This window comes from Eptesicus fuscus, chromosome 6, assembly GCF_027574615.1.
Source record: "Eptesicus fuscus isolate TK198812 chromosome 6, DD_ASM_mEF_20220401, whole genome shotgun sequence".
Classification (NCBI taxonomy): Eukaryota; Metazoa; Chordata; class Mammalia; order Chiroptera; family Vespertilionidae; genus Eptesicus; species Eptesicus fuscus.
In genome coordinates, this window is record NC_072478.1 from 88,668,163 (window position 1) to 88,686,529 (window position 18,367).

Genomic DNA, 18,367 nt, shown 5'->3' on the forward strand with positions numbered 1-18,367 from the left:
ATATTTTTTGGGTCATGAACAAATTATCCACTCTCGGCTGGGCTTCCAGTTGATGAAATACCCTCTGGGGGAGAACAGAGCAGAGCAGGACAGGGCTGAGCTTGGGTAATGGTGGGACAGCTGGTCCACCCAGTGCCCTTGAGCTCTACCTCGCCCGGCTTGCTTGTTCTGCCAGCCCTTTCCCTCTGCCTGCATCATTCTCTCTTGGCACTCTTTGCCACCTGGTGAATTAGTCATTCTTTATGGCCCAGTTGAAGTGTCCCGACTTCTATGAAATGCTCCAACTCTGTACTGTCTCCCACCTCCAGGCAGAGTTAGTCAGGCTCTTCTTCATCCTCCCACAATGCTTTGCGCCTGTCCCTCTTGAATAATAGTGATTCCAGCTTTCCTGCTTTGCACAATTGCTATGTGCCACATGCAGCGCAAACACTCTCCATGCCTTCTTCCATTTCATTCCTAGGACGATCTGTCAGGGAGGGATCATCACCATTGCCATTTTACAGATGAGGAAAACTGAGGCTGAGGAATCTTAAAAACAGTCTTGCTCCAAGGCATTCAACTAGCAAGTTGTATAACCAGGATGCTAGAACATATCTGGCTGATTCCCAAGCTGCAGTTGTTAACTGCTGGGCCCTTTGTGGGCCAGCTTAATTGAAGAATTATGCAATGACAGCCGGGAAGACCCATTGTCTTTATATGGTCCAATCTTATTTTAGGGATGGGAAGACTGTGATTCAGTTACAAAGTCAGAGTGGGGCTTGTCCGGGGGAGGAAATCTCCCTCTAATCTCCAGGCTGCCCAGTTCTGAAAATCTTGCCACCCTGATTTTCAGAAGTGTAGCTTTTTATATTTTAAGGCACATTCCACAAATTCCTTTAAGTCCCCTTTGTCCAGGCATGATGCAATCTTTCCTTGGCTCCTGTGAAGGGCTTTTCTTTTCTACCAGATGGTTTAGGTCCCACCAAGAAAACTATGTCCCCTGAGATCCACCCTCTCTGTAGGCCAGGCAGTGGTGGCAGGCAGCCTTGTCTGAGGTGGCTCAGGTGGTTTGAGAGGCCCAGAATTGGGACAGCTCGGCCAGACAGCAGGATAAGGCTGAACAACTCACTGCAGTGGCCACCGAGCCAGCACTGAGCTGCTATGTCTAGCTCACTCACACTGTGACTCATTTCTTGGAGCAAAAAGGGGGTCACGGTGAGATACAGCAGTGCTTTGGGGTTGGCTGGTGGGAAGCCTTCTGATCCTGGGCTTCTGCAGAGCCAATGAGAGGAGGACAGGAGCAGGCATGTGGGGACAAAGCCATTCCATGGAACAAACACTGAATATCTAATATACACGAACCACAGGGAGGGTACTACCCACAAGGGGGAAGTGGAACAAACGGAAGATTCTGGGTAGCACCCCTTGTCCTCTTGTTGGCCTTTCACATGCACCAAGAAATTCATTAAGTTCCCAGCCATGGAAGGGTGTTGTGATCCCACAGGAAGGTTAGAAGGGCACCTAAATGTATGTAAGGCCACTTAGAGCAAACCAAGTGCCAAGGGTGAAGCCTGCATTTCCAAAGGGGTTTAGGAAGGAGAGTCCACGCCCGGTTTGGGGGAGGGCTGGTGGCCATCCAGGGGATTCCTCATGGAGAAAGTGATGCTAGGGGTGGATCCTGAGGCTGGGATCACAGAGAAGTGGAGAGGTAACTACCATTTGTAAAGGGCTTGCCCTCAGCTGTGGGGAGAGGGAGAGGCTCCAAAGGTGACTTTATCTATCAGTGAGGTTGTTATTTCCATTTTTTAAGAGGAGGAATGTGAAGCTTAGAAAGGTTGAGCAAACTGCCAAGACAATAGATGGTGGAAATGACAGAGGCAAGACTCAAAATTCAATGAGCTTGAATCCAGAGGGCAGAAATGAGGAGAGGGGCTTGTCTAGAGTTACAAAGGGATAGACAACAGTGTGAGAAAAGCACAGAGTAGAGAATACTGGGCCTGTTACAGAGACCAGTGACTTCGGGCTGGAATTTGGTCAAGGAGCTGGAAATGGAAGGGAGGGGGACTGGATTGTGGCAAGCTGAGGGTTGTGTCATGCTGAAACCTGGTGTTCTCGGCGGAAGGCAGCACTAATGCAAAAATGAATGAGGTGGCTGCTTATGTATGATGGCAAGGTACTGACGAGTGAGAAGAGGGAAGTTGCAGAACATGGTGTTTAATATAATCCTGTTTTTGCAAAACAGAAACAGCTTACTATTGTAGCAAAGCCGGTGAAGGCTCCCTGAAGCCGGACTGCTTGGGTCTCAGTCTTCACGCTGTTCCCAAGCGGCAGCCCTGGGAAAATTATTCCAGCTCTCCGTTTCCTCATCCACAACCTCATCCATACAATGGATGAGCAATAGTATCTGCTTTATAGGATTGTTCCGAGAATTGCATGGCTTAATACACATTCAACTTTTAGAAAGATGTCAGGCACAGAGTAAGCACCTATGTTTTTGTCATTATTATGTTATTAAAATCATTTGCAAAAGACGAATATCCAACTGTATAAGTGATTTACCCCAGGGAGTAAGATTTCACTGTATTTCAGTTCTAAACATATCTCCCTATGTGGTTTAAATATCTTACAGCAAACATGTATAATGTTTATTATGTAAACAAACAAACCAGCAAGTTTATTTCAAGAGCTGATATTAGGAGACATATATGTGTGTTGTGCTTTTTCTTCTACTATCAACAGGCCTGCGGGGACACATTCAGAGCTGTCGCTGGTGTCACTCGGAGAACTGTTGGAGACAGGTGTCTGTGGCGGCAGCCCTGTTTGGGCTTCCCACAGGCCAAGTGACACTCATGGTCGGAAAGGTGAGCTATCCCAGTCTTCACTGCCTCTCCCCACTTTGCTCTGGGCTGAGTGTGGCTTCCTGGCCTCGGGGTGTTCCGAGAAGCCCTGTGGATCTGCCTTGGGCATGGCAGATTGGAGTTTGTGGTGGAACCCCCCCCCACCCACATGCTGCAGATTGGGTGGCCTCTCCAACCTCCCATAGTGAAGATGAAGGGACACTGGGTACACACAGTCCTATGTGTTTGGGGGTTAGAGCATGAGGCTTGAAAAGGTCTTTGGTCTAAGTACTAGGGACCAGCAATTAGAAAAAATTAAGACAGGCCAGAGATTATGCTGTCCTGCTTCCTGATCTCCCAACTCAGTCAGAAATTCTCTCCCATAATCCTTGACAGCTTTTTCAATCGAGTGACTTTGGTCCCAGGGCAGGTGGGACAGAGAAGAAAGGGTGGGCTGCAGTAACCTGTCTCTACCCTTAGACAGAGGTCTAACCATGGACCTCTGTGATGGGCGGACATTAGTGCCATCTTCCTCCTGTGTGCAGGATGGAGACTGGACACTCACCTCTATCTGCAGATGTACGTTAACTTTATGGTGATCTAGAACCACCTGCAAACGACTAGGCCTTGATTATCTGGAGAGGCCAGTTCTGCCTCCATCTCCCTCTTCCAGTCAGTCCTGCCCTCCTCTCTCTGGTTCATTCTTGGAGTAACAGTGGCAGTGCAGTGATTAAAAGAACATTTTCTATTTTGAATCCTGGCTCTGCCTCTTACTAGTTGTCTTGCCTTGGGCAAATGACATAACCTCTTTATGCTTCATTTTTGTCACCTGTAAAATGGGAATACAATAGTATTTATGTCTAAGGACTTTTGTGGGATGATGAGATGAGGCCTATGGTTGTTAGCACAGTACCTAGCATTCAGTAAACACTCAGTAAATAGCAATGGTTGTCATTAGCGAGTTGCTGCATTCAAGGCTGAGATGGAGCATTAGGAGGGAGGGAGGGGACAGTTCAGGAAGAAAGGAGTGTCTGCCTGCAGCATCTGTTAACATCGAAGGTGCGCATGCTCTGTGCCCCAGGAAGTCCATCTCTTGTTCTTGTTATCTGCCTGGCAAAAAGTCACACGTGCTCACAAAGATCTAGGTGCCCTGTGATCATTGCAACACTGATTGTGGTGGAAAAGTTAGAAAAACTGTAAATGCCTATCAATAGCAGGGTGGCTGGGAAACAATGGGAGATCCATAACCGAGGCCCTGCGGTCGTTAAATGAATGAGCTGGAGCCAGTGCCTCCACGCGGAGGCTTCCCAGGACATGCTGACCCCTGAATAAAACAGACTGCAGGATTATATGGGTAATCTGATCCCATGACATGGTCGTGTATGCATTTTTCAATAGATAGTATATGTAGCTCAATAAACTTTAATAGATTTCAACCTGTGTGGATAACTACTGAAACACATATACCATCATTCCATGTGTGTATAAAGATAAAATGATCAAGTAGGACACTCCTTAAAGCAATAAAAGCTGGGATGACCTGGAGATCATTATCAAAGGGGACTTGGGGTTTATACCTGGTTTCAGAACAACAACAATAAAAGAATGTGTGCATATACTGTACAATTAAACATGATCAAGAGCAGAGAAAGAAATACCCATCTGGCTAAGAGTCGGAAGAAAATGACTCTGTCAAACGAAAGCCCTGATGGGAGAGCCCAGCTCTTCTCTCATAGGCTTTTCCCACCCCTGCGGCCCCACAGAGGGTGAGGGCTGCGAGCCTGATGTCTGCACCAGCTCACAGGGCTGCAGCTTTGGGAGGAATCTATGAAGAGGGATAGGTATACTGCACGTAGGGCTAGGAACGTGTATGTATTCCACCCTTAAGGGGAAAGAGGCAGTGTGGTCGGCTAGGAGGAAGGAGATCTGTATTTGAATCCTGGCTGTCCCCTGAGATCAACAGTATGGTCTTAGGCAAGACACTTTTCTTCTCTAAGCCTCAGTTTTCTGAGCTCCAAAATGGGAGTAGTACCCACTGTTTTGTATCTATTTTTAAAGGTGATTGGGAAGCTCACCTGGGGCCATGGATGTGAAACTCTCTATAGACTGTAAAGTGCTCTTGTACGAGCGACTGCACGGCTGCCTGGCAGTCAGGATTGTCGCGTTCCTCTGGAGCCTTGCAGAACCGAGCGCACAGCCATGAACACGCAGCTCTCAGAGGCCGGAGATGCCAGCAGCTACTCTATTCGGTGTGTAGGATACTAACGTGCTTTTTCCTCTACCTATCGGTCAGAGAGGTAGAGGAGAAGGAAGGACATGGGTCTGAGGTCAGACAGACAGATGGTAGATGGGCAGCAGGCTCTGCACACCTGGCAGTGCTAAGTACGCCTGTAGTTCTGCAAGGTTGATAGTACAGCCTGCACAGGAAGACTGTCCCCTGGTCACCTTGATCTGCCTCTCCCATCCGTCCTCACAGACTCTCGTGGCTGGGTCCCAGCATTCGAAGCCCGTTCTCTAGGTGCCCCTCTCCTACCCGGGGGCGCACAGTGGGAATTCCAGGCTGTGGGAATGGGAGCATTTGGGGCTCTAGGACTTCAGGGGTGGGAACAGCTGCCTGAGGAGCCCTTGTCACCATGCGTGTTCGTGCTTCTGAGGGAGGACAGTGTGTTGAAGGGAGGAACGTGCAGTCGCAGAGTCCAGGCCACACGGGCTTTACAGACGACAGACATGAACGAGCTGGGGGGACGTGCACTATTGCAAAGGGCTCTGGGAGCTCTGCCATTCCCTCTATAACCTTGAGGAAGTCATTTTTCCTCTCCTCATCTGCAAAAATAAGAGGGTTGATCCATGTCAGAGGCCCCCAGTCAGGTGACTGGGAGCCTTGCTCTGCAAACCTTTGGTCGCCAGGAGCATTAGCACCACGGGGTTGGGGGTGAGTGGGGAGCTGTTAGAAGTACAGACTCTCAGGCCCCACCCAGACTCCTGAGTCTGACTCACCATCTTCTTGGCATCCCCAGGTGATTCACACACGCACTGAAGTTAGAAAAGCACTGCCTTCGAGACTCTTGTTAACATTACTGTTTCTGGGTCCCGACCCTGAGAGCTTCTGTTTCGGTCATCTAGAATGTCGGTGGGAACCTGCATTCTACAGTCTCTTACCGCTAACTTGAGAGCTGCGCCTCCACAATTCTGATGGTACTTAAGACACTGAGGGCAAGTGTGATTCTCTGGGGTGAGTGGGTGGGAGACTGAGGACGGACCTTGGGGGAAAGGGGGCAGAGCCTGGTTTTCCAGGCGCCGGTGGGCTGCCCAGTATATGAGGCAGGAGAGAACGCTGTCCATTTCACGGCTGGGATTAATGCCGGTCGGCAGCTCCCTGTTAAGACGGTAAACTCATTTAGCAACGGACACTGAAAAACAGCCGAATTCAAAGGCAGAGAGTGGTAATCTAATTGCACTGAATTAGCCTCGGGAAACTTGGACAATATCAACTTCAGAAAACCACAAAGGGATCCTTTCTAAGGAGTTTCAAAAGCGTTGGGGCCTCAGCTCCCCTCATAAGGGCTTGCATTACAAAGCAAAGGCATAAGCCCCTCTCCTCGGCATCTCTGGGCATTGTTCCCTTCCAATGTGCTTTCTGAATGAATTTGCTGGCCAGCCGTATGGTGTTTTCAGTTGTGTATCAGGCTTACCAGGGAGGTGGTTCAGGAGAGATGGCAGGAGTTCAGGGCTGAGCGGCCTTCAGCGTACAGACCATCAGTCCTGTGAGCACCAGCCGTGCCTGGGGACTTGTCCGTGGACCAGTGCATTTGTTGGTGGTCCTGGCTCTGATATTCTCTTATTCTGAGCTAATTCTCAGTGCGTAAAACCAGGCTCTTACATAATGAAGGTGATTTTCTGTTGTTAACCCTCGGTCCTATTGTGTGTGCGTGGTCATTGCCCCCTTTATTCATTATACAATTAATGATAAAGAAGAAATAGGGCCCAGCTGGTGTGCCTCAGTGGTTGAGCCTCAGAGGTCATCGTTCCATTCCTGGTCAGGGCATATGCCCAGGTTTCGGGCTCAATCCCTAGTGCGAAGGGCGGTGGGGGGTGGGGGGTGCAGAAGGCAGCCGATTGGTGATTCTCTCTCATCACTGATGTTTCTATCTCTCTCCCTCCCTCTTTGAAATCAGTAAAAATATTTTTTAAAAAAGAAGAAAAAGATATGGGTGTGTGTTTAAGGCATGACTCAGAGAGCTTACAAAGATCAGATGGTAATTTGGGGATCAGGAAAGGAGGGAGCGTAAGTATATTGAAGATTTACCTCTGACCTGCATTTCATTTACTTTTCTGGAGCAAATTACAAATCTCAACCCACAGAAGCAGTTTACATTTCTTCTGCGTCCCTCCTGGAAGGAGGACATCCGGTCTCTGCTTGCAAACCTGCACTGCCAGGGACCCTCACTACCACCAAGCCAGCCCCGTTCACCATGTGACGGATCTGCCAGAAAGTTTGAAATTGCATTGACTCAGAATGTACATATGTGCATTAAAAAATTAATCTATCAATTTACCCCAGTTCTTCTCTTGAAGCAATATAGAATAAATCAAATCTAATGTTTTCTAAATGGGGTCCCTGAGTACATAGGGGGTTCATGAAATAGTAATGAGGACTCAAAATCCATTTCAAACATTTCAGAGTCTAACAGATTGCATATTTACTTCTGACAAGGCTCTATGGACTAACTAAAAACATCTCGTACCTTAAATTTTGTTTTTCCTTAGGTCAACTCAGTGTGGCGACATTGCTTATTGTATGATGCTTGTACTTCTGGCAGTTATGGGTGCCTTTGATTAATGAAGACAAGGACAATAAGTTAATTATGAATGGGGCTTGGTAAACAAAAAGTTTAAAATGTAGTCTTGATGTGGGAGAAAAGACCAAGCAGAATCACTGATAAAAGTTCAGAACACTTTGGTCTTTTTCTTAGACCACACTTGTCATCTCTTAGGATAGTGATCAGGCATCATGATTTCTCATCATAAGGAGCATTTTCTGGGGAAACTGACAATTTATGGGACCTGTCCATAATGGTTTCCAGGTTGAGATAACTATCCAGAGAGTGAAGTTGTTAGGTCCTCAATTCTTTCAGAACTTTGAGCCTGAATAGAATTCAGTGTTGCTCTTTCTTGTAATAATTGAAATATGCTGATAACTGTACCCCAAACCGTTCTATTATGGACGAGATGGGGAGAATATAATTTTTGGCTGACACAGCTAAAAAGTATTTTAGAGTGATTTTTTGATTCCCTTTCTTTTGTGGCTAGGGAAACTGAGGCTGGAAAGGTCATGGGACCCTCTCAAGGTCATGCCACTAGCTGAATTCTGGATTCCAGATCTCCTCCCTTTGGGCCAAGGCCGTTTTGCTCAAAGCAGCAGAAAACCTGCAGGATAGCGTCAAGATGGCCAGGCGGGAGACAGTGCCATCCATCTTAAAAATCATTCTGGCTTCTGTCAGCTGATGAAGGAAATAAAGTTAATGATGCCCACATGAATGCGCTGTCGCAGGACGTGCACAGGCTGTGCGAGGGGAGCTCTGCGGGTCCTCTGGAGAAGGAGGTAGGGTTTTGATGTAGCCTTACAGGAGCAGTATCTCCCCTTCCTGCAGGGACAGGGCTGTGGCATCTGCTACCTCTGTCCCCCTGCAGAGTGCCTAATTTCAGACTGGACACATGAGCACATGATAAATAAGTGCCTGGTCAAGAAATGAAGGCAGTGTGAGCAGTGAGGCAGATTCATCCTGAGCCTGTGTGGGCATGGCCTCTGTCTCTCATAAAGACCTGAGACGAGGCTGCAGGGAACTGAGAGTCAGTCATTTGGTAAGAAAACGGGAGTCCCCACAAGGGAAAGAGACTTGTCAAAGCCATGCTGCAGGCTGGGAACAGAACTGGCTCTGGGGGTGGGAGGAGGGCTCTCAAATCACAGCCTATATGCTCTTCCCATTGTACCCCATGGATGCAACCTCCTTCACAAGGTGGTCTCCACAATGAATTCCCCGAATGCCCCCTGAAAGGTCACACGGGCTTTACAGATGACAGACATGAACGAGCTGGGGGGACGTGCACTATTGCGTGTGTGTGCCAATCCATAACTCCACTTACCAGTCTAGGGTCCTAGGCCAAGTCCCACGGGGACTTAAGACATGATGTTTTCTCTTTCTCATGGTTCCTAAGCCCCCAAAAGGGGGTAGAGTGACATTTTGATTGGCCCTACTGCAAACTTGCCCCAGGGGCTTCTCTCCTTAGGAAAAAGTCCTTGACCCATTTTAGGAGCTCCTAGGCACTTTCTGCAGTGCCTCAACTGCCGCGGGTGAGATTTCAGGAGGCTCCCGTTGTGCTACCCGGAGGGAAAGATCCAGGTGGTCATCTGCCCCCTTGGCAAGCTCGGAGATCAGGAAGCCAGAGGGGCCACTTTGATGGGAAGCTCATGTATCTTTCAACTGGGTGGTTTTCCAGCACCGAGATCTGAGCAAAAATCTATTTGCCATGTTTCTTTTGACCCCAGTGTGCTAGAAACATCTTCCCTTCAAGGTTTCGGTGACCTTTCTTAGCAAATGAGCGCTGTATTCAGTCCTGTGCAAGGAAGCATTTGCTGGGAACGGCAGGTGGAATTGGCACATAGAGAAGAGCTGTCATCATTTGGGGAAGCCACCCATGGCTTAGATTTGGTTTACCTCCTCTGCCTTTATTCCCTTCTCAAGCACAAGCTAGGGTTCTCTTTGCTTCACTGCAATGCTTTAAGTGTTTCATGAGGGGCATTTTCTTCCTTCCTTATTCTAATTAGTACGTCAGAGCAACAGATTAAACAGTTGTCACTGTATACCAGTGGTTTTCAACTGCAGCCAAGTTGGTCCCCACCCCTGGATTTTTGGCAGTGTCTGGAGAGCTTATTGATGGTCAAGACTGGGGAAGAGGTGCTATGGTGCTAAGGATGCTGCTAAACATCTTACAGCGCACCAGACAGCCCTCATAACAAAGAATTATCCAGTTCAAAATGCCAACAGTGCTGAGACGGCGAGATATGGTTATTTACCGTGGGGTCTATTTGAGTAGGTGAGAAAATTGTGGGGTTGCCCCAGTACCTTCCCACCCATAAGCCACTGTAAGGGCTCTGGGAGTCAAAGCCAGTTCCCTTTGACTCAAAAGGAATGCATTTCTACTATAAAACAACACATCTTTCTGGATATAAAGCCCCATCCCCATTGATAAAAATAAAGAGACAAAATTTTGGTTATTGCATCCTAGAATTGCTCTTCTGGAATTTTAGACCCACAGGCTTTTCAAATATCAGAGCAGGAACTTCAGCCAAATCACCTCGTTTTAGTAATGGGGACACAGCCGATGAGCACCGCAGTGCTGCTTGCTTGTCTCCCAGGACCCTAGTCTCTCTCCCCCTCAGCTCCTTCTAAGGCCTCGATTGTTCTCTGTGTTGGCACCGGAGGAGATTTCTGCCTCACGCACTCTGATTGTTGTTTTGTTGGTTTTGCTGTCATTATTGCCATTTCGCTGGTTATGTGCTGATGCAGCAGCATTTCTATTATCCAGGGTCTTTCCTTCTCTAGCCCCCAGATTTCCCAACAAGGTGAGCAGCTGGCATCATTCAATATAAGGAGTACCTGTGTGCCTGAGATTATTGGATTGTCTTATTTCAACACAGTGCCTGTCTCTTTGGGGAGAAGGGATTATTCACATGGAACCTTCTAGGGAGCTGCCAGTCTCCATTTACCCCCACATGCATTCTATCGAACCCCCAGATTTTAATGCTTCCTTATTTTCACTTAAAATTTAGAAAATGAGGGAGTTAGAAATGAAAATGCCAATTAGACAAAGATAATACTTTGCCTCCTTGTAACCTTTCTCCCCCCCCCACCCCCACCTCTCTGAAAAATTGCTGGGGGAATTTTCTTAGTTCAGTTCTCATTTTTATTATTTTATGTCTCAGGACATTTCTGAAGCAACATTGACTCCTCAAATGATGTAGCCATTTCTGTATTTTGAAAGTGCAATGGTACAAATCCCTTTCCAGCCCTTCAGTCATGACTCTTTGCTTATAAACACATGGAGTCATATCCCATACCCATGGTAGCTCATGTATGTCTTGACACATGCAGGGAAGAAGATGTAGAGTGATGCTTCCTGATAGGCTACCATCACTTTACTTAAAGTCTTAACATGGTGCATTCACAACCTTATCAAAACGATTACAATGCAAACCTTCTAAACTGTGTTTTCCTTTTGTGAAAGACAATGCCTGGAAGAATAAAATCAACCATACATACTGTTCACCAAGAAAAAAGTCGGGGGTGGGTGATGTGCTTGGTTTTATTAATTTGCTCTTTAATCTCTCTGGTTCAGTTCTGTCTTCTTAAGCAAAACAGAGAATCAATTTGCATACAAATGTGACCAAGTACTTCACCTCCATAGCATTTACAGTTCTACTATGTATACAGGGGAGAAGGGATTTGATATTGTTAAATTAAGAGGATACTTTCTGCCCTTTCCCCCATAAAGTAGCTACATTTCACAGGGCCCTCGATTGTTGCACTTTTAAAATTCTATCTGACTCTCTGACTATTTGCATTCTGAGCTGTGGGCAGGACTGTGGCCTATCAAAGAATGATTTGAACCGGGGATTAGAAGCTTTAGCATTGGGTAGCTCAGAGAAGGAGAAGGGTCTTCTTTTCATCTCAAGAGAAAGACACGAAGAAAGGCTTACATATAGACCCTTAAAATCTAGGGGGAGGTGTCATTCAAATGAATTTATTAAATAATAAACCAACCGACAGATTAGTTAAACCAATAATTCATATGCAGAGCTCTCTAAAATGTAATAAAACAAAACAAAAAACCCCAAGAATTACTTGCTGATTTATGATAAGAGAGAATAATATTTGATGGTTACTTATTTTAAAAAGGAAACTAGAGTAGGTTTTTCAAATTACTGTTAACCTAATGCCATGGTAAAACATGAGAGGCAGGCATCTAAAATGAGGAAGATTAATGATCCCTGCAGGTCATGGAAGAAGAATAATTTTTTTCAATTCATGTAAATGGAATTTATCATAACCATCTCCGAAGATGGCATGATTCACCCACTCTCAAAAGGACTATCTATTTCACAGCTTCCTGAAAAGGCGATTTTTCACTTTTGCTTGTATTAACATAAGAATGCTAAGCCTGTAGGCAAAAAATTTTAACCTGGGCGACTACGGGTAGGGGAACTCAGCTATTTAGTCAGAAGTAGACATTAATTAAAAACACAAAACACAGACAGGAATTGCCAATCAGGTCAGGATCTTCAGCTAACAAAGTAGAGTTTGGAAAGGTGAGTGGGGGAGAGGAGGGAGACAAAGTTTCGAAAGGGAAATGTTTCCCAGGATCTGATTCTAAATCAATCCACTGTACACCCAAGTTTAGGGCTTTACAACCTGAGGTTGTAACACTATTTTTTTCCAAGCACGAAGCCTTAGTAACATTCACCCACACCCCGCAGAAAACGGAAACAAAAAAAAGGAGAGAAAATGAAATGTTCTGTGTCCAGTGAGTTCGAGTGCAACCTCCCCCGTCACCACTAGTTGTCACTTGGTTCCCCCAGACAGGAGAGCTGAGATTTTCGGCACTGCGGTTAGAGAGAATGCAGTCCTAATTAAACTGAGTAACTCCTAAAGCTTCCCCTTAAAGTCCCCAGCTGAGTGAGAGCCAAATGCAGGGGGCCTGGGGGGCCAGTGATGGGGTGGTGGTGTAGCAGGCGGCAGGACAAACAAATTACAAGGAACAGGTAAACAGCTGCCAGAGCAACGGCTGTCTCAGACCTCCACGCACAAGCCAGACACCCTGCGGGCGGGGAGGGGGGTGGGGGGAGCGGTGGATGGAAGGACCCGAGTGCAGCGGGGTACGGCATCCCTTCCCCACCCCCAAATAAGGGGATCACGGACAGAGTCAGCCTCCGTGCTCTTTCCCCCCATTTTCATCTGAGCGACGTGGTCAGTAGAAAATTGCATACCTGAAGAATACAATGGTCTCCCAAAGGTAGAGTCGAAGAGTATTGAAGCTGTACATTTTCAGGTCCTTGTGCTTTGTAGTCCACGAGTTATGGGGCCAAAAAATGTTTCAAATTGGTACTTACAAAACCAGCGAGCGCTATTGAAAAAATAATCCGGATGCCGAGGGGAGGTGGGAAACGGGCGCGGAGGGAAAGCCCCAGGGGAAATTGGAGCGAGGGGGCTGTAGGTACCACGGACAGCCGCCGCCGCCGCCGCCGCCGCGAAGCGTTTCAGCACCACGGAGAGCGTCCAGCCCTGATTTTTGAGAGCGCGAAGAGTATTGCTGCTTGTTAAACTCCAGCGTGTCTGTTGGCTCCCTGCGGCGCTGGGGAGGCACGTTTGGGGGTGGGTATATTTCCTTTTTTACCCGTTTTTCTGCTTAAATGGCCAGCTTCATGCAAGAAAAAAAAAAACACACCTTCTGTGGAGATCAGAGCGCTGGCCGCGGACGATTAGATGGAGCAAGCATCTTGGGCAGAGAGAGTAGGGCTTAATGCTGAGGGGGTTAGGGGCGAGGGGAAGCGATTGACGGTGCTGCCTTCAGTTAAATCCCAGAGAATGTGCCAGGCTGGCGCATCGCGACCGAGTCCCGGAATCTCGTTCCCCTGCCTGCGTGTCTGTCTGCTGTCGCCTTGCGATTCCTGTTCTCTGGCCCCCGACGAATAAGTTATGATCACTGCAGGAAAGGTGTCCCATTGCTCGGGGCTGCAGATGTGAGGGAGCTCAGGGCAAGTTTCGGGGGCTGCCAGGGTCCATGGCGACTCTGCGGGGCTCAGGAACCTTAGGCTTCAGATGCATCTTGGTTTTCTGAGCTCGCCCATCTTCCTTGTGCCAGGACTCCCTCAGATCTTCAGACTTTCTTACTGCATTAATTTAACAAACTGGCGGCGTTGGGGATTGGAAAGGGGGGGGGCAGGCGATGGCGATAGGAGGGGGTGGAGAGAGAAAAAAAAGGGGGGAAAACTCCTTAGTATCTTCAAACCCTCCCACTCGAGATGCTCATTGGCCAACGGCTGCAAAATTCAGATCTTTTCCCAGTGTTTGGCCAATCGCGTGTTAGACTCTGGGTTGAGTTTAACGCTTAGAGTGCTGGAAGAGATGCCATCTCCCCTCTCCTTTGCATGGGGGCGGTGGGGTAAAGGAGGTTATGGAGTTAATCTCTCCAGGTCTCTCAAAACAATGTCTTGTTTTTTAAAGAATGTAGTTGTATGAGAATAAAAAAAAATCCACGGGCCCCAGTTCAGACATGCGTCTGGGCTCATTTTGTCATCTTAAATGGGAAGAATTGAACCAGGTCCTTGAGTTTCTCTAGGGCTCTGAAGTTATAACATTTGGCCCCAGAAAAAAACCAGAGAGGTTTCAAAAAGAAGCCTAGTAGATAAAAGAAGGCACCCCCCACCTCCGTCCCCCAGGGCCACTGCAGCAGGAAAATATAGGGGAAATTCCTTGAGCAATTTCCAGGATTAAGAGGAAGCTGGCCTCACTGCTTGCACCCTTTTGGGAGACAAGAAAGATATGCTGTCTTCCAACTAGACAGGAGACAGTTTCATTTACATCTTACTAGCTGGGGAACCAGAGCCACAGAGAGCTGTGGCTTCCTCCAAAGTAATGGTGGGGCCAAGCGGTACATACAGTGCTTACCACTCCCATCCCTTTGCTTTTCCTTCCTCCCGCTGCTGTTTTCCCACCTTATTAGAGTCTCAGAAACCAGCTATACATTTCACTCTAGAGCTCAGCTGGGGAGGTGGAGTTAATCAGATTTTCTCCAAGCTACCGGGCTCTAATGGATTGCTGGCCTCTGAGGGTTTTCTGACTGATTTGAATGGGCTGGGACTGTGGGGTCTCTCCCTCCTAGCCTACCGAGCCTCCCTCCTATCCAGTAGCTCTAGGAACTCCTTCTTTTGAGTTTTTGGGGCTGGTTCTCTCTAGAATAATTCATAACAGTTCAGCTCCCTCCAAGTCCAGGCCTTCTCCCCATAAAAAAACAACAAACACAATCAGGAAAGCTTTGTTCACCAGCCTCCTCCCCACCCCTAGGGTGATAGCACACCCCACGTCCCTCCCTTTTTTATTGGCTCCCACACACCAGAAAGTAATGAGCTACTTAGAATTTCCATGAGGTTCTGAGTAGTGACTGGAAAGAAAATTTTGATTGGAAGGTGGGTATTCATGTAAGTCTGATACAAATTTATATCATGTATCTATTGATCACTAACCTTTATTAGCATGCCTTCTATGTGCCAGGTATTATTGTGCACTTCACATAATCTCATTTACTTTTACAATCGTACCTTGAGGTAAACATTATCTTTGTGAATGTGTTTTTACATTTGTGAGAATGCTTGGGCCAGACAAGCATGTATATTTCTGTGTATATAAATTGATTTGTGATTTGTAAAATGCCTAATTCTGAAGTGAATGTTAAGTGTATATGTGCATTTGTGTTTGTAAGTGGGTGTCTGTCCACAGAAGCATACGGGGTGAGGCAAAAGTAGGTGAATAGTTGTTTGTATGGAAAATACAATAATTAATAAATAATAATACCAGAATAAACTCTGTTTCACATACTCACAACTGTGGGGCATTGTACCCCATTGAGGTACCAAAACAAACTGTGAGCTGGCAACTTTGTCCTTGCTCCTCATCTGGTTAGGAAGCACCTGTGTAGGCAGGTGTGAATGCAGTGTGTAGAAGTTACTTTTTCTTTTTTTCTCCTTCAAGGGTTGCGCTCTCTCTCTCTCTCTCTCTCTCTCTCTCTGTTGTTGCTCTTTGTGGATGTGAATGTCTCTGAGGCTGTGGCCTCTGCAGGAGGTGAGAGTAATTATCACCTTAGAATAATTATTATCTAGTAGGCTGCTACTTTTATGGAATCAGTACACATGAATTGAGCATGTACCAAGCATCGAGGATATGACAATATGTAAGAGAAATAGTACTTTGAACCCCTGAAACATGCAAACACTTCAGAGGTTCCGTGGGAAAAGCTCCTCATGGTTATGAATGTACACTTTTTACCCTATATCTCACATATTTCTTTTGCCTGTAAAGAGTACACCCAGATCTTCCTGTCTTGTGTAGGTCACTATTGAAAATAAACAACTGTAGGCTTGGAGGTCAGGGACTTAAGTTCTTATTGTATCTCTGCCTCAAAAAGGCTGGATGATGTGGGATAAATGACCAAACTTTCTGGGCCTAAGCCATATGAGGACAGTAATGCCTACTCTTTGCATCACATGAAGCTGCATAAAAGAAATGGTGTTCAGGTCTCATCTTATTTTTTTTTTTTTTTTTTTTTAATTTCTTTATTGATTAAGGTGTCACATATTTGTCCTCATCCCCCCATTCCCATCCCACCCCTCTCCCCACGCATGCCCCAATCCCCTGTTGAACTTAACCGTTGGATAGGCTTATATGCATGCATACAGGTCCTTTGGTTGAACTCTCCCCCTCCCCCCACCCTCCCCCTACCCTCCCCTATCCTCCCTCTGAGGCCCGATAGTCCGATCGATGCCTCCTTGCTTCTGGTTCTGTTCTTGTTCCTCAGTCTATGTTGTTCATCATTTCCTCTAGATGAACGAGATCATATGTCACTAGATATATACTAATAAGAACTGAATGTGAGACGAGCAATAATAGTTATGCTGACAGGCAAATGAATCAATCTGTAGCGAGCTTCCCCCTGGACCAACATTTCTTTTGAGACCCAATTTCGATGTCCAGTAGTTCCTTAAGTGTACATGTCAGCACTGACCCCTCAGCTCTGGATGGTGGACAAATGGTGGTAACGGAGGTCCGACTCCCTCTGGTTTGGTCTCGGCCGAACCCAGGGGCACGGCGTCACCTAGACTAAGGGGCACGTGGCCTCACCCATACCCAAGGGGCGCGTGGTCTCACCCGGGCCTGGGACCCAGCCTCACCCGGATGGATCCAGGGGCGCACGGCCTCACCCGGACCCAGGATCTGGCTTCACCCGTACCCAGGGATGCTTGGCCTCTCCCAGACCCAGGGGCACGTGGCCTCACCCGGGCTTAGTTGCACAAGGCCTCACCTGGATCCAGGGACACATGGTCTCTCCCGGACCCAGGGACGCTTGGCCTCTCCCAGACCCAGGGCCACTTGGGCTCACCCGGGCCTAGGTGCACGAGGCCTCATCCTGATCCAGGGACACATGGTCTCACCCGGACCCAGGGACGCTTGGCCTCTCCCAGACCCAGGGGCACGTGGCCTCACCCGGGCCTAGGTTCACGAGGCCTCACCCGGATCCAGGGACACATGGTCTCACCCAGACCCAGGAACGTTTGGCCACTCCCAGACCCAGGGCCACTTGGGCTCACCCGGGCCTAGGTGCACGAGGCCTCACCCAGATCCAGGGACACATGGTCTCACCCGGACCCAGGGACGCTTAGCCTCTCCCAGACCCAGGGGCACGTGGCCTCACCCGGGCCTAGGTTCACGAGGCCTCACCCGGATCCAGGGATACATGGTCTCACCCAGACCTAGGAACGTTTGGCCACTCCCAGACCCAGGGCCACTTGGGCTCACCCGGGCCTAGGTGCACGAGGCCTCACCCAGATCCAGGGACACATGGTCTCTCCCGGACCCAGGGACGCTTGGCCTCTCCCAGACCCAGGGCCACTTGGCAGGTCTCATCTTATTGTGAAACTACCATGCTATGAAACAGAAACCCAAATGGAAGGGAATGGACTGTTTTCTGCTGATGGTCCATTTCTATTGGCAAGTATTCTGTGTAGCTTAATTCCAATACTGGACTGGTCCCTCATAGTCCCAGTAGCCAGATTTGAATCTTCCTAAGAAGGAATAAATTTCAATACACACTGAGACTTATTTTATTATTAGAGGAGATTCAATCTTTCATTAATTCAACAGATATTTATTGAGCATTTACTGTGTCAGGCACTGTTCTAGGCAGTGGGCCAAAGAAGTTAAAGATCCCTATTTTAATGGAGTGTATTTTCTAGTGGCAGGAGACATAAGATAAGCAAGTAAATTATGCTGCATTAGGCAATCATAAAGATGGAAAAGAAAGAAGCACAGTAAAGGGACACGAAGCACAGAGAGTGACACGAAGGGGCAGTTTTATATAGGGAGGTCAGATCAGGGAATGGCTTCCGAAAAGGAGATGTTTGAACACATGACTGAAGGAAGTCAGGGAATGAGTCATGTGAACCTCAGGGAGGGGAGGGTGAGCTCCCCAGGCTGTGGAAAAGCAAATGCAAAGGCTCTGAGAGGGAGGTGTGCTGAGAGTGTGCAAGACACATCAAGGAGACCAGTGTGCCTGGGTGGAGTGAATGAAGGAAGAGTCCCAGGGTAGAGAAGTAGTTTGGGGATAGATCATGTATTACCTCCAAGGCATAGTAAGGACTTTGGGTTTTATTCTGAATGCACCCCATTGCGGGGATGTGAGCAGATTTGTAACAAGATCTGACTTAACATTTTAACAAGATT

At 47.5% G+C, this 18,367-nt stretch overlaps 1 protein-coding gene across 2 annotated transcripts in view; it reads right to left on the reverse strand.

Moving 5' to 3' along the window:
* Positions 1-12,917, reverse strand: part of GLRA1 (glycine receptor alpha 1) — a 60,433-nt gene extending 47,516 nt beyond the window's left edge. For both annotated transcript variants that reach the window (XM_008152242.3, XM_008152241.3), the window contains exon 1: positions 12,862-12,917. In XM_008152242.3, coding sequence (XP_008150464.1) covers positions 12,862-12,917 — 56 coding nt within the window. The remainder of the gene's footprint in view (positions 1-12,861) is intronic.
* Positions 12,918-18,367: the final 5,450 nt, after the last annotated feature.